This window comes from Elephantulus edwardii, unplaced genomic scaffold, assembly GCF_000299155.1.
Source record: "Elephantulus edwardii isolate Elephantulus edwardi_28Jun2011 unplaced genomic scaffold, EleEdw1.0 scaffold00011, whole genome shotgun sequence".
NCBI lineage: Eukaryota > Metazoa > Chordata > Mammalia > Macroscelidea > Macroscelididae > Elephantulus > Elephantulus edwardii.
Window position 1 is genome coordinate 13,058,978 of NW_006399761.1, and position 14,404 is coordinate 13,073,381.

Sequence of the window (14,404 nt, forward strand, 5' to 3'; positions counted from 1 at the left end):
ACAGAGCCGAGTTTAGGGCTGTTGTAAATAGGGTCGCTATGAGTCGCAAGTGACTCGACGGCACTTAACAACATCATGTTCAAATCCACTGTTGTAGTCACTTTTCCCAGTCCGTCTCATTGTGGGTCTTCCTCTTCTCCCACCCTGCCTTAATAAAAATTAAAACGAAAAACAAAAAATAAAAAAAAAACCCACACACAAAAAAACCAACAAACCCAATCTATAGATTTTCTTCACTTTAAGCATGTAGTCCAAATATCTACGTTCAGCTGTACCTAGAATCTAATCTATTCTCCTTATTTCCCATTATCCTGCATGAGTTCTGTTTTGACTCAAATATGGCAATTCTGTTTAGTGATTTCTAAGTGTTTTTCTGCACCTTCCCTTTTGTGTATTCCATAGAATCATCTAGAACGCTCTATCTTTTCTATTTCTTCCATAAAGCCTTTCATGACATAGCTTTGGGAAAGTGTTTCTTCTTGATTCCTGTGTAGGTTTTTGTTTTGTACCACCCCAACCCCAGATGGGATTGGACCATTGTGATCCATTAGCTTTTTTTTTCTGTGTAGGTTTTAATGTCTGTCTAGAATTTATTAGACCCTATTTTATGGTATGGCACTGTATATTTTGCTTATTATGCTTCATGCCTTTTTTTAGGCCAAGTTTTACTTTTCATTTTCATAGTACCACCTCACATATTTGTAGCATCCCGTTTCCTTTAAAAGAAAGATGAGACTAATTCATTCACTTCCTCTTTATCATTCTGGCTAGAAGACTTGCTCAAATTCTGAATTTCTAGTCTCTTTCTTGAAGCTTTCCTACCAGGTTGGTGGGCAGTAGTTGAAGAATTGAATAAGCAATTCCATAGAGTGGGTGGAAAGGAAAAACTATGTTCTGAACACTCAATCTATCATCCTCTTAGTCATTGGGATTTTGAAATCTCTCACTAAAGGCCATCTGTGGCCCCAATTTGAAAATAGGCTACTTCAGAACACACTGGGATTCATAGTTCACTTGAGGCGATGCAAAAAGAAACGCCACCAGTTTTGAGGGCAATAATTAGTTATTCCTGCCTCTCAAGTTGCTTCCCACTTCTAAAATCTGGTATCTTTAAATATTGAAGCCCCCTAATTTCAGGAGGCAGAACATGGTTGGTTAGAGGTCGATTTTCCTGGTGGATGGGGTTGAGGCAATCAGGTTGCTGAGAAGATAAGTACATTTTCTTAAACTTATCATTAGTGTACTTTAACGCTTTAGAATCTGTCAGAATTAAAAAAGGAAAACTGAAATAGGAAATAGGAATTTGAATAGTGCAAGTGAAAAGGTAAATGACAGTACTCCTGAGAGGGCTGATACAGTCATTATTTTCAAGTTGGGCGGTTGCCTCACTGCTTGTCCCCATAGGGACAGAAGCATGCTGGCCGCTGGCCTTGGTTACTTGTGCGTCCAGCTTGGGCAAGCGGTCACCCTGGGTGAGCATCCTGTCTCACCCAAAGACCCTTAAACACCACCTACACCTTTAACGGCGGCTCTATGGCCCTTGTGAGCACACGGAATTGTGGGAATTGTAGTCCAGCTTCGGCATCCCCTCGGACATATTGGCGCGCAGACGACTACAGTTCCCAGGATGCACCTGCGAAAGCGGCTCTGGGGGCGGGGAGGCCGAGAGGGCGGCCCCAGCGATCCGGGGCGTCGCCGTTTCCAAGCTCCTTGGTCTCGCCTGGTAACCGGTTCCCGCAAGCAGTGCGGTAGCCCCGCCCCCAGAGCCCTGGCTGGTGGCAGAAGCCGCCGTCTCCCCGGGGACACTCCAGTGACGAAGTGCATCCTCTGGTGCGGGAGGCGGGGAGGGGATTCCGCCCGCTGGTGCGGGATTGGCGCGCCCTCAGCGCCCGCTCCAAGCTGAGGTTAGAGGCGGGCGGGATGGCAGCATCTGCGCGGGGCGCAGTGGGCGCAGTGCGTGCGCGCGGGCCCGTGCGTCGCACCCAACTAACCGGTGCCTGGGCAGTGGGGGGCTCGCTATCCTCCCAGGTCCCCCGACTGATCCCGGAGTAGAGACAGGCCAGACAGCAAGCCCTCGTGGTCCCCTCGCTAGCGCAGTCCCTCCAGGGAATGGTGTGCGATTTTGGCCACTTGTTAATGCATTCCCTCCAGACCAGGACACTCTCCTTCCTCCAAAAGCAAGGAGTGCCTCGTTTCCTCCGATTCAGAAAAGCTTTTAGGATGCGATTAGTTGCTTAAAAAGAGAGGTGAAGTTCTGTAAGGTGCAGAGAGATTCCACAAATAAAAACAGCAGCAGCAGCTGCCCGTACAGGCTGATGAGGTACATCTAGGGTTGGGGAGTGACCTTTGCACATTCACTTGGAGTTTGTGGGAAAAACAAAATGTTCTTTCAAATCCTATCAGCAGCCACCAGCCAGCAGCATTTCGGGCTCATGTCCTCTCCTAGGAGTGGAGATGGAGGAAGGGGGCGTAGTTGACATTGTTAAAAACTTGGTTTAGTTTGAGCATCATCATCTTGGACTGAATGAATGACTTACACGAAAATGCATTTCTTTCTTTCTCTCTCCCGCATCCTGGCTGTAGACGGTCCATCTCGCATCCAAGGACAGTGATGGCCAAGCTCGCCTGGCTTCCCTGTTACAGCAAAGCTGTCACCGAATAAATCTCAGCCTCTGCGTGCTGTGAAAGCCTCTCTCCCGTGCCCTGCAAACTTGGACTGGCGCTCAGCGGGCAGATCTGCGTTTGGATATGCACATCGCTGCTTCCCGAGGCGGGGTGGCCCCCCCACCAACCTCTCCCGGGGACCGGAGCCCGCAGGTGCAGTGAGGCGAGCGCGCGCGCGTTCTCGCGCAGGGGGCCGGCGCCCCCGAGCCACCTAGCCCGCCGAGAGGGAGCCGGGCGCCCGGTGGGGTCTGGCGGCGGGAGCAGCAGCTCGTCTCCGGCGGCGGCGGTGGATGATGGTGGCAGTGGCGGGCGCGCGGGGCTGTGCCTGTGCGTCGCCGCGGAGACCGGCGCCCGGCGCTGCGCGCTGAGCCCCCTGCAGGTCCTTCGCAGCGCGAGGCTTGGCGAGGACAGAGCGGGCGCGCAGGGCCGGCGGACCCACACCCCGAGGTCCGGCCAGGGGGCCAGTGGGGTCGGCTTATCATGGCGGATCGGACAGCTCCCCGCTGCCAGCTCCGGCTGGAGTGGGTGTACGGGTACCGGGGTCACCAGTGCCGCAACAACCTGTACTACACAGCCGGCAAGGAGGTGGTCTACTTCGTGGCCGGGGTCGGCGTGGTGTACAACACCCGCGAGCACAGCCAGAAATTCTTCTTGGGACACAACGACGACATTATCAGGTAAGGTGGGCGGCACGGGGCAGTGGAGAGGGGCTGGGTGTGGAGGCTGGGATTCAGGGGGGAGGGGAGCGAGGCTTTCCCAGGGTCAGATCCGCGAGCCCTGTGGAGCCAGGGATTCTCTGGTGAACTGCGTGGAATCACAGCAGGGCAGCTGATTTGGAAGCTAGGGCACAGACAGAATTGGGGGGGGGGGGTGCAGGTGGGAGGGAAGACGTGTCTCTATTCATCCAGAAGGCAGGCTTTGGAATCTCTAAGGAGTTGCATGACCTGATGCTTTTTATTTGGCATTCATTGCTGCTACAAGTGGAAGGATCCTGGGGAACTGTCAAACACTTCTCTCTTCCCTCCCCAAGTAAATCCAGGACCAAGAAAGTATCCCGAGCTCTGGGCAGCCTCTTTGGGATGCTTCTCCGTTGGTTTCTTACTTAACAGGATTATTTTAAAAAGAAAACCCCAAAGGAAATAATTGCTTCCAAATGCTTTGGAAACCGGGACTTTTTTTTTTTTTAGTGGGTAGGGCGTTTCTTGAATGTTTTAATATTCCGTAACAATTCATTTGGTAAGTTTTAATGTCAAAAAGAATATTTCTACTCTGAGCCCTTCTACAAAATCTCCAGACCAATTGCTTGTAGTCTGTTCTGACTCCTAGTGGTTCTGTAGGACATAGTGTCACTTCCTCATAGGGTTTACATGAGGGGAGATCTTTAGCCAACAGACTGCCACGCCTTTCACCAGCAGGGTGGTTGGTTCCATGGCTTGAGTTTGAACTCCTGACTTTTCCGCTAGCGACTGCACACTTCAGCCGCTGTGCCATCTTTTCACAAGAATATTATAGGCTGGCAGGTTACCAGACGACAGAAATCCTCTCAGGCAGGCTGCAGAATGACCAACATCTGGTGACTGATAAAAGGATACAATTGGATGAGCTCTGATTTTAGGGATCCTCCTGGTGGAACTGTAGAGGTCTTACTTTGATGATTCTTATTGTCATCTCGCTTTGGTTCCAGACAGATTTCCCTTCCTCACATTCTTCTGTGACCAAACCAAGGCGTGGTCCACATGGTCTTCCCAGGGAATCCTGGACAGCCTTTGGCTTTCAAAATTTCCATGCTTGTGAGAGTCTCAGCTCTCCTTGACAAGACTCTGTGGGTGCACAGCTGAGAGGCATGGTCTGTGAGCCTCCCTAACTTGCTCTAAGTTTGCCTTTGACAAGGAAAAGAAGTGGTTTTGTGATGTAGCATTGGTGGGCTTCATTTCTCAGAGGGAAGAGGGGTTTAAAAGATGAACTCTGTTCCCCCTCCTCCCGAAGCCTTTTGTCATTTTCCTTTCAAAAGAGTTAAAGGTGAAAAATGGTTAGATAAGTTCAAAACTTAGTATCTTAAAATACAGTAGAATGTATGTGAAAAGCCTGTTAGGAGAAAATGAATGTCTTAAGTTCTGAGAGCTCTGCTCTTCTCCTTATTATTGAAACTGACAGGTGGAACGTTGTTCTTATCACACAGGATGAAATGGCTTTTATTTCCCTCCTTAGAGTAAGAGGTTGTGATGGGAGCATCCTGGGGTCGTCCTGGAGACAGTGCCTTTTTAATTGCCATGCTGCATATTAAAGTCCCTCAGGTGCAAATGATTAACAGTGACTTGTGGAAAGGTTAGATGTTTAAAAATTTAAGCCCATTCTGTTTGTGCTCTGTCTTAACGCAATGCTCTCCCTTACAACCTCAAAATAAGACCTGATCCTTTGGGGGAAGGGAGGCAGTGGCAATTAAACAGAAAATTCCCTGGGGTTAAATAATATTACTATGGCAGTTCATGGGATTACTCTGAAAATTTGAAATGCTAATCCCAGTCCTTTCTTTAATAGAGAGGAGGGGGGAAGTCCTGTTCAAAATGAAGGTGAGAAAAGGGTGGAGTTGCAGTAAGCCCGTTGTTTTGACAGGACCAGTGGGGGTTTTGGAAACGGCTGACCTGAGTGACTGAGGAACTCTTCAGCTCTGAAAAGGTGAAGGAAGTTGTTTGTGTAACTGGGTTCCTAGGAAATCTCAGTTAGTAGGAGAAAAGATGGTTTTAGCTTCTGATCTATTTGCTAAGGTAGTTATGTCTTTATGCTAAATAATGCCATTGTAGGAAGCGTACCTTCTGAGAGAGGGCTCTTGATACCAGATTCACCATGATACTGCTTGCGCCCGAGTATATGTGAGCTGAACAGCATTCTTTAATATCCCTCTGTGTCTTCTAATGTTGGGAAGAAATAAAGTCAAACAGATTAGAAAACTAACCAATCATCCTTGTGGAATGTAATCTGCAGAATGACTGTGTCTGTGCAATTGTTTTATGTGTGTAGATACTTTTTCAGATGGCAGCATTGTATAGACCCCATTTGTATGTATCCTTAGTATATGGGATTCTGAAGGGTTAATTATTTTTAATAGTTATTATTATTTCAATTATTTTATTCCTACAAACATATTGTGTTTGAAATTGAACCTGTAAACTATTGAGGATATTTATGTCTTACAGATGAGTGTGAAAATGATGCCCTTACACCTTTATGATTTTCACCTTTTTTTTTTTGCCCCAATTATAATGATGTTTTTCCACTTGAAATGTTGACGTTTTTATTGACTAGGGAGGATTACAGGTAAGGTTTTAATGCAGAAATATTTAGAATTTTTGGGACGCACTGCATACATACTCACATTTCTACCTCTTGATGTCATCAGATGCTACAGCACAGAGTAATCATCTCCTTGATCCTTAGCATTTGCAGTAGTTTGGAAGATATGGTTATAATGCATACATCTTCTAATACTTGCTTTTTCTGTGCCATTTGCTTAGAATATTAACTACAAGGCAACTCAAGAAATACTGCTAACATACACCATTTTAGAAGACTGTGTGATCTCTGAGATCACAACCAACCTTGATGATAATGTCAAATTTGGCAGAGCTCATTAGAGCTCAGCATATGCGTCTTCCTGCTTTGACAGGCACTGTGGTTAAGTCAGACTTTTAAAAAAATGTTGGTATGTAAGGCATAATGTGATTTATTGGATGTGGAGGCTTGGTTTTATTCTCTTGAATAATTGCCCTTCAGTACAGATAACAGATCGGAGGACAAGGCCATATTTCAGGCCCGGTAACAACACTGGGAAGGGATAAGTCGATCAGTAAAACAGTGTTTGCTGTTGGACTAACAGTGCTCAAAGAAGGCTTGAAGGAAAGCACAGCCATAGAGACTGGAATAATTGACAACTTGGTTTCTGCATCAGGTTGGAGAACATGACAGAGAATTGGAGTAAATGGAAGAAAAGGTCATGGACATGTTCACTCTCTTGTCTTCTCCCCTCCACTTTCACAGTGACCCGTTTGTCCTCTGACTCTTGGTCCCTGCATTGCTCCTGACTAGTGACCAGTCATCGGTTTCCTCTTTCTGAGATTTGGCTCTCTGTTGCGAGGGAGGTTTTCTTATAATGCTCTTTTGACCTTGACCTCACACATACTTCACATCAGCCTCACTCTCTTACTTACTAGGAACATCTCAGCCAGGGGCTGCTTATAACCTTTCAGGGCCTTGTTTATTTGTGAGAGGGAGTGACAGGACACCATTTACAAAGTTGTTGTAACCCTAAGAATACATTACTAAGGACCCTTGGTCGGCGTTCAGTAAATGTTCTTAGTTATGGTGGTAGTTGTCGCAACTGACTCAGACCTGACCCTGCAGTGAGTTTTCAGAGGTGTGAAATCTCATGGAAGGAGATTTTTCAGAGGTGTGAAATCTCATGGAAGGAGATTGTCCATTTCTCTCCTGCAGAACAGCTGGTGGATTTGAACCATAGGCCTTCGGATTGTAAGCAGATGAGTTGTTGTTTGTTGGTATGTGTCCTCAAGTCACTTACTACTCATAGTGACCCTGTGTCCAACAGCTCTCAACCCTGCTCTAACTTGAGCCAGTTTCATTGTCTCTCATATACCTGCCCCCATGCCCCAGGCACTGAGTCAATCCATCTCATCCAGGGTCTTCCTCTCTTGTGCTGTCCCTCTACCCTTCCAAGCATGATGTCCCTCTCCAATGACTGGCCTCTCCTGGCAGCAGGCCAAATGTATGTTAGATGAAGCTTTAGAATCCTTCAAGGAGCAACCTGGTTTCATCCTCTCCAAGACAGACCTGTTTGTTTTCTTCTCCAGCACCACAACTTAAAGGCATCAATCCTTCCTCTGTCATCCATAGTCATTATCCAGCTGTCTGATATATAGTAATTGTGAAGACCTTGGTTTGAGTCAGGCACACCTTAATCTCTAGACTGATATTATTGCTCTTCAGTACTCTGGAGGGGTCCTTGACAGCAGATTTTCCCAGTACAATTGGTGTTTTGATTTCTTGGCTGCTGGTACCAAAGTGTTGATTGTGGAGCCAAGCAAATAGAATTTAACAGTCTTAATCTCTTCACCATCCATCATGATGCTGCTAGTTCACCCACTGGTGAGAATCTTTGTTTTCTTGATGTTAAGTTTCAATCTATATTGAAGGCTGCAGTTCTTAACCTTCTGTAGCAAGCGCTTCAAGTCCTCCTCAGTTTCAGCAAGCAAGGTTGTGTCATCTGCATAACGGAGGTTGTTGATGAGTCTTCCTCCTACTTGATGCCACATTCTTCCTCATACCTGGATGATCTGTTCTGAATATAGATAGAAAATGTATGGAGATGGGATGCATCCCTGGAATACACCTTTTCTGATTTTCACATAAGCACAATCAAATGTTCTGGGGATCCTATTCTTCTCAGAGTTAGCCACAATTTGTTGTGACCCACACAATCGAATGCCTTTGTTAGTCAATGAAACACAGATAGACATTCCTCTGGTGCTCTCTGCTTTCAGCCAAGATCCATCTAACATTGGTTGTAATAGCCCTTGTGCCACGGCCTCTTCTAAATCCAGCCTGCACTTCTGGTAGTTCTCTGTTGATGTGCTGTTCCAGTCATTTTTGGATAATCTTCAGCAGGATGTTGCTTGTATGTTATATTAATGATATTGTTCACAAATTTCCACACTCTGTCACATCACCTATTTTTGGAATGGGAATAAATATGTATCTCTTCCAGTCAGTTGGCCACGTAGTTGTCCTCCAGATTTCTTGGCACAACCTGGTAAGTGCATCCAGAGCACCATCTGGTTGTTGAAATATGTCAGTTGATACACTGTCGATTCTTGGGACCTTGTTTGTTTTGCCAGTTCCTTCAGATTAGCTTGACCTTTTCTTTCATCACCATGGCCTGTTGATCATATGTTGTTTTATGAAAGTCTTCCGTGTCGGCCAATTCTTTTTGGTATCTGACTGTACTCCTTCCATCTTCTTTTAGGATTGCAGTGCAGCTTCTTGCCACTAGGGCACCTGAGCTCCCTACCTTCAGTTTTCGTTTGAGGCTTTCTGGGTCATTCAACATGATGCCCAGAGTATCCTTAAGTACTGCAAATTGAGGCTTGAATTTGTTTTTCAATTCCTTCAGCTTAAGAAATGCTGAGCAAGCACAACTAGTAGTAAAACTCAGTTAAAAAGCGGACAGACATCAAAAAAACAAAAACAATTCCTCATTGCCTACAGCCTGAAGTCCAGATTCCTCCTTCTTTTTTTTTAAAAAAAAATTATTATTAATTTCAATGAAAATTTACAGGTACTTTGGATTTCCATTCATTCATTGCTGCACTTTTCTTCCTTCCCAGCCCTCCTACCTCTCCCCCCCAAGTACACTACCCTCTTGGAAAAGTAAAAGAAAAATTCTTTCATTGTTTTACAATACCTTCCCCCAGGTCCACTCCACTATATAGCCTTCGCTCTGGACTCCTGTCATGACAAAAATACCTAATCACATATCTCTCTTAAACAGTTTTCTCCCTCATCTGTTTCAGTGCAGTATACATTATTGAGCCCATCTTTCTCAGTCTCCCCCCCCCATCCCAATGTCAGTCCTGTTTTACAACAGTGGCACCATGCAGTATTTGTCCTTTTGTGACTGAGATACTTCACTCAGCATAATGTCCTCCAGGCTCACCCATTCTGAATAATATTGCATGAGTTCCTTGTTTTTCAGTGTAGCATAGTATTCCATTGTGTGAATATACCACAGCTTGTCTATCCCTTTGTTTGTTGATGAGCACTTAGGTTGTTTTCAACTCCTTGCTATTGTGAACAAAGCCGCGATAAACATGGGTGTGCATCAGACTCCTTATTCTTCCATTATCTTTGGTTTTAACTCACCTTTTTCATTTCCTATTTTCATATTTTTAAAAAAATGAATAGTTTGTTTCTCACCAGATGATAAGATTGCCTTATTCTGTACAGCTTTATACTGGTATGCCTTTTCTTTTCTCCTCGCCACATGCCCTAAGGAGCAAGGACTTTGGTAAAACAGACAGAACTGAATTTGAATCCAGATCTGATACAAATTAGCTGAGTCACATGGGCACACTGCAGAGCCTGACCATTTCTCCCTGTCTAACCAGTAGACAGCTTCTCATTTACAAACTAGGATTTAAAGATAGCCACCTTGTTGCTTGTTGGGCCAGTTGCCTAAAGATGCCTTAGTGTTTCACAGATAGTTAAATACACACCACAAAGCTCCTACTTGTGTCCATGGTCTGCATGACCCACCTAGGTCAGTCTTGGCTCTCCCACAAATCTTACGTCTTCTTTATGCTCCTATATTTTTACATCCTTCTTGACATGTTGTTGTTGTTACGTACTGTTGAGTATGACCCATAGCAACCCAGTGAACAACAGATCCGAACCCTTTCCTCTCCTCTGCCATTCTGAAAATGTCTAATGCATTCAAGCCCATTGCAGCAATCACTATGCCAGTCCATCTGGTTGAAATGCTTCTTTTTTAGCTGTCCCTCCACCTTTCCAAGCATGATGTCCCTCTCCAAGGAATAGACTCTCCCAGCAACATGTGCAAAGTCTGTGAGATGACACTTGATCATCTTTGCCTCTGAGGAGCACTCTGGCTGCACTTTCTCCAAGACACACTCGTTTGTTCTGTTGGCATTTCATGGGCTGTCCAGTATTCTTCTCCAACACCACAGTTCAGAGGCATCAATTCTTCTTCTGTCATCCTAACTCATTGCCCAGCTCTCAGATCCATAGCAAGAGACTGACAAGACCATGGCCTGAAAGTGATTGGAGAGTAACCGAAGTGATTGGAAAAGGCCCTGTGGTTTGTTTGGTTTTTTTTCTTTTTCTGTTTTGTTGTTTTTTACTGGTGCTGCTCTTTTAGTTGTATCTAGTACCATTCTTTCATTCAGAGTATTTTCCTTTTTGAGAGCAAATAAGGCTTTGGAGCTGAGAACACCTCTTCATATAACCCAAGCTAACATTTCCAGAGTGGCAGACTAAGAGCTAAGTGCAGCCACAGATTTATCCCATCCATCCCTTACTAACCTCCTGAGTAAGGCCCCATTGTTAAACTCTGTTAACTGGTGAGGAAACCTAGAGATGAATGAACATGGCCATTGCCTCCAGCTCTCAGATTGTAGAATGGGAATGGGGACCCAAGTTAGTCTGAATTCAAAGCAGAAGCTGTTTCACTGTCTTACAGGCTGTTTTCTCTTTCTGAGTCACTCTAGACCCTACCATTTATGAAGGACCTAGTAAACTCATTTGCCTTGTGGAACTCTTGTCATCCGTCAGTGAATTAACCCTGTGCTCTATTGAAGCAGATTGCTAGAACTCAGTCTAGAAATGGAACATTGTCCAAGTACAGTTTATGACCATTGCTGACTGTGGAACAGTGACCTGGAGCAATGATCTTCTAAAGATGTTTGATTCCTTATACAAATGTCAGTCTAAACTGTGACTCATCTAAAATAACCCGGTCTTGCAAGTATAAGTGAACTTGTTGAATCTGGAGGGGAGGTGTCTTACAGCAGTGGTTGGGTCTGGAGTGTTGGATAAACAGATATACATGAAGGGTTGGAGATGTGATTGGTGATTTTTTTCATCCTTAGTCCTTTGACCAGTTTGAATAAAAGACCTAACGTAAGTGTAAAAAATTAAACCGAGTTGAGTACCCAATTTTTACAAAATAGTATATAGGCCTGGTTTTAATTGTTTTTGGTCAAGCATTCTTCTGAGGGGTATAGCACTGTTCTGTCCATTTGCTGTACAGAGGTAACTCGTGGTTGCTGTGATGCTGAACACTGTGACACTGATGTGTCTGATACGATAATGGTTACCCACGGAGGACAGTGTTTGGTGGAGCTCCCTAATTAAAACAAGCTTGGAAGCAGGAGTGGCATCCACTTCCGAAATAGCTTGCCTCTAGAAACTCTATGAACTTGGAGAAACGATGAAAGTTATGCAAGTGTTCAGGTCTTTTGTTCATAGGGTCGCTGTGAGTTGTCTATGACTTATATATATATGACCAAACTTAATCTATGTGTTGGACAAATAATCACAACCTTGATTATATGCAGAAGAATATGGCTTTACGACTGGAGGAAGATTCATTAACAACCTATGATATGCAAATGGCACTTAACAACAACAACAATAATAATTATACACAAATAGTATACATGTATATATATACACATATACATACATACAAATTGTGTGTGTGTGCACACACACACAAATAGTGTATACACACACAAGACTGTACCATCACATTGAATTTCATTCTCCAGCCCTGATAATTAGCTTTGTTATTTTATACATCTTCTTTAAGTATTGACTCAACCCTTCACTGAGTGGCAAAAGAACAAGGCAGAGTCACTTTTTAGGATCTTTTCTCTGGGTTTATTAGATCTCACTTATTTTTTTCATTTACAATAGCATGAAGCTAAAGGTTTTGTTGGAAGTTGATCTGTTAATAAATAGTAATGTTAGTAAATTATAGTCTGTTTCTTTCATCCTATCACCAAACTTAATCTATATGTTGGACAAATAATCACAACCTTGATTATATGCAGAAGAACATGGCTTTACGACTGGAGGAAGACTCATTAACAACCTGTGATATGCAAACGACACAACTTTGCTTGCTTGGAGGAAAAAAATCAAGACTTGATGCACTTAACTGTAAGCTTCAGTATGGATTACCTCTTAATTTACAGAGAAGCAAAATTCTGACAACTGGGCCAATTAACAACATGATAAATGGAGAAGGGTCAAGAGTTTTCTTCATTTCATTTTACTTGCATCTGCAATCAGTGACCATTGGAAGCAGCAGGCAAAGAAATCAAACAATGGCATAGTAAAGTGCTGGTGGTGGAGTGGCTGTATAACAATGAAAGACTTTTGTTCTCAAAGAAAAAAGGGACCTGAGGGGGATGGAGGGGTGGGGGCCAGGGAGGAAAATGTGCCACAGTGAATGAATGGAAATCATGTTCTTTATAAACCTACAATAAAATCTATATAGAAAACCAGAAATCAAACAGTGCATTGCATTGACATGTTTGCAGAGAACTCCTTCAGATGCTAAACAGCAAGAATGCCACTTTGAGGATTAAAGTGTGCCCGACACACCCGTAGTATTGAAGTCACTTCTTATGCACGTGAATGTATTCACTGGGCAGTGAATAAGGAAGACCAAAGAAGAATTGATACTTCTGTTGTTGTTCTGTGCCCTCATGGCAGAACCAACCCATAGCCAACCCTACAGTGTATTTTCAGAGGCAATAAATTGCACAGGAGGAGATTGCCCATCCTTCTCTGTGCCTTTGGGATTGCAGTGCAGCTTCTTACGAGTGCTGACAAAGAATGTCCCTTATACCATGAACTGTGAAAAGAACGAGCAGGTCAGAGTTGGGAGAAGAGTCATCAGGATGCTCCTTAGATGCAAGGATGAGTGGAATTTCTCACGTACTTTGGATCTTGAAGGAACCGTCCTACTCGGTGAAGTGGAGCAGGAGCGAAAAAGACAGGCATCCTCAACAAGGTGGTTAGACACAGCGGCTGCATCCGTGAGCCTCCAGCGTGGCAGTGACTGTGACGTCGATGGTGACACTGTTATGTTGAGCATCTCTTAACTACATAGTACATTTGGTGATTATTTTTATTATTTCTTTCTAAAATGGGTACATCATTTTCTTCCATATTTCATTCATAGAAAAGTCAGTATTATCGGCGGTGTACCAGGTGCAGAATTTTCAGCACTGAACTTAGCAGACCTCTCTGATATGTGCATTGTGGTGGGAGAGGCCAGCAAGGACTGGACAAGAAGGAAGGAGGACTAGAGATTATGGTAGAGAGAGCTCTACTGGTTTAGACCTAGAACTGGGGAATAAAAAGAGAAGTTGCTCAGTATTTCTCAAGCTGAAAGAATGGAAAAAGAAATTCAAGCCTCAAGTTGCAATACTTAGGGATGCTATGGGCAAAATGTTGAATGATCCAGGAAACATCAGAAGATGATGAGGGAATACATAGACCAGTGTACCAAAAAGAATTGACTGACACTGAAATATTTCAGGAAGTGCCATATGATCAAAAGCTAATGGTGGTAATGAAGGAAGAAGTTAAAACTGCACTGAAGGCATTAGGGCGAGGGGAGTCCCCAGGAATTGATGGAATACAAATTGAGATGTTTCAAATGACACAGTCCTGGACGTGCTTAACAGTCTGTGCCAGGACATTTGGAGGACAGTTGACTGACTGACTCCCTGGAAGAGATCCGTGTTTGTTCCCATTCCCAAGAAAGGTGATCCAACAGAATGTGGACGCTATAGAGCAATATCACATGCAAGCAAAATACTGCTAGAGATCATTCAAAAATGGCTAGAAGAGAACATAGAGAACTGTGAGGTGTTCAAGCTGGATTTGGGAAGGACCGTAGATATCATTGCTGATGTCAGATGGATCCTAGATGAAAGGAAAGAGTAAAAAAAGAATGCCTTATTGTCTGTACAAAGCCATTTGACTTATGTGGAATCATACAAATTATGGCTAACTTGGAGAAGAATGGGAATCCCAGAACACTTAATTGTGCTCTTGGAAAACTTATGCCTAGACCAAGAAGCATGAACTGAGCAAGGGAGCGCTGTATGGTTTAAAATTAGGAAAGTTGTGTGTC

The 14,404-nt window shown here is 44.1% G+C and overlaps 1 protein-coding gene across 1 annotated transcript in view; it reads left to right on the forward strand.

Moving 5' to 3' along the window:
• Nucleotides 1-3,144: 3,144 nt before the first annotated feature.
• Nucleotides 3,145-14,404, forward strand: part of EML6 (echinoderm microtubule associated protein like 6) — a 308,568-nt gene continuing 297,308 nt past the window's right edge. The window contains exon 1 of the mRNA XM_006880926.1: nucleotides 3,145-3,341. Coding sequence (XP_006880988.1) covers nucleotides 3,145-3,341 — 197 coding nt within the window. The remainder of the gene's footprint in view (nucleotides 3,342-14,404) is intronic.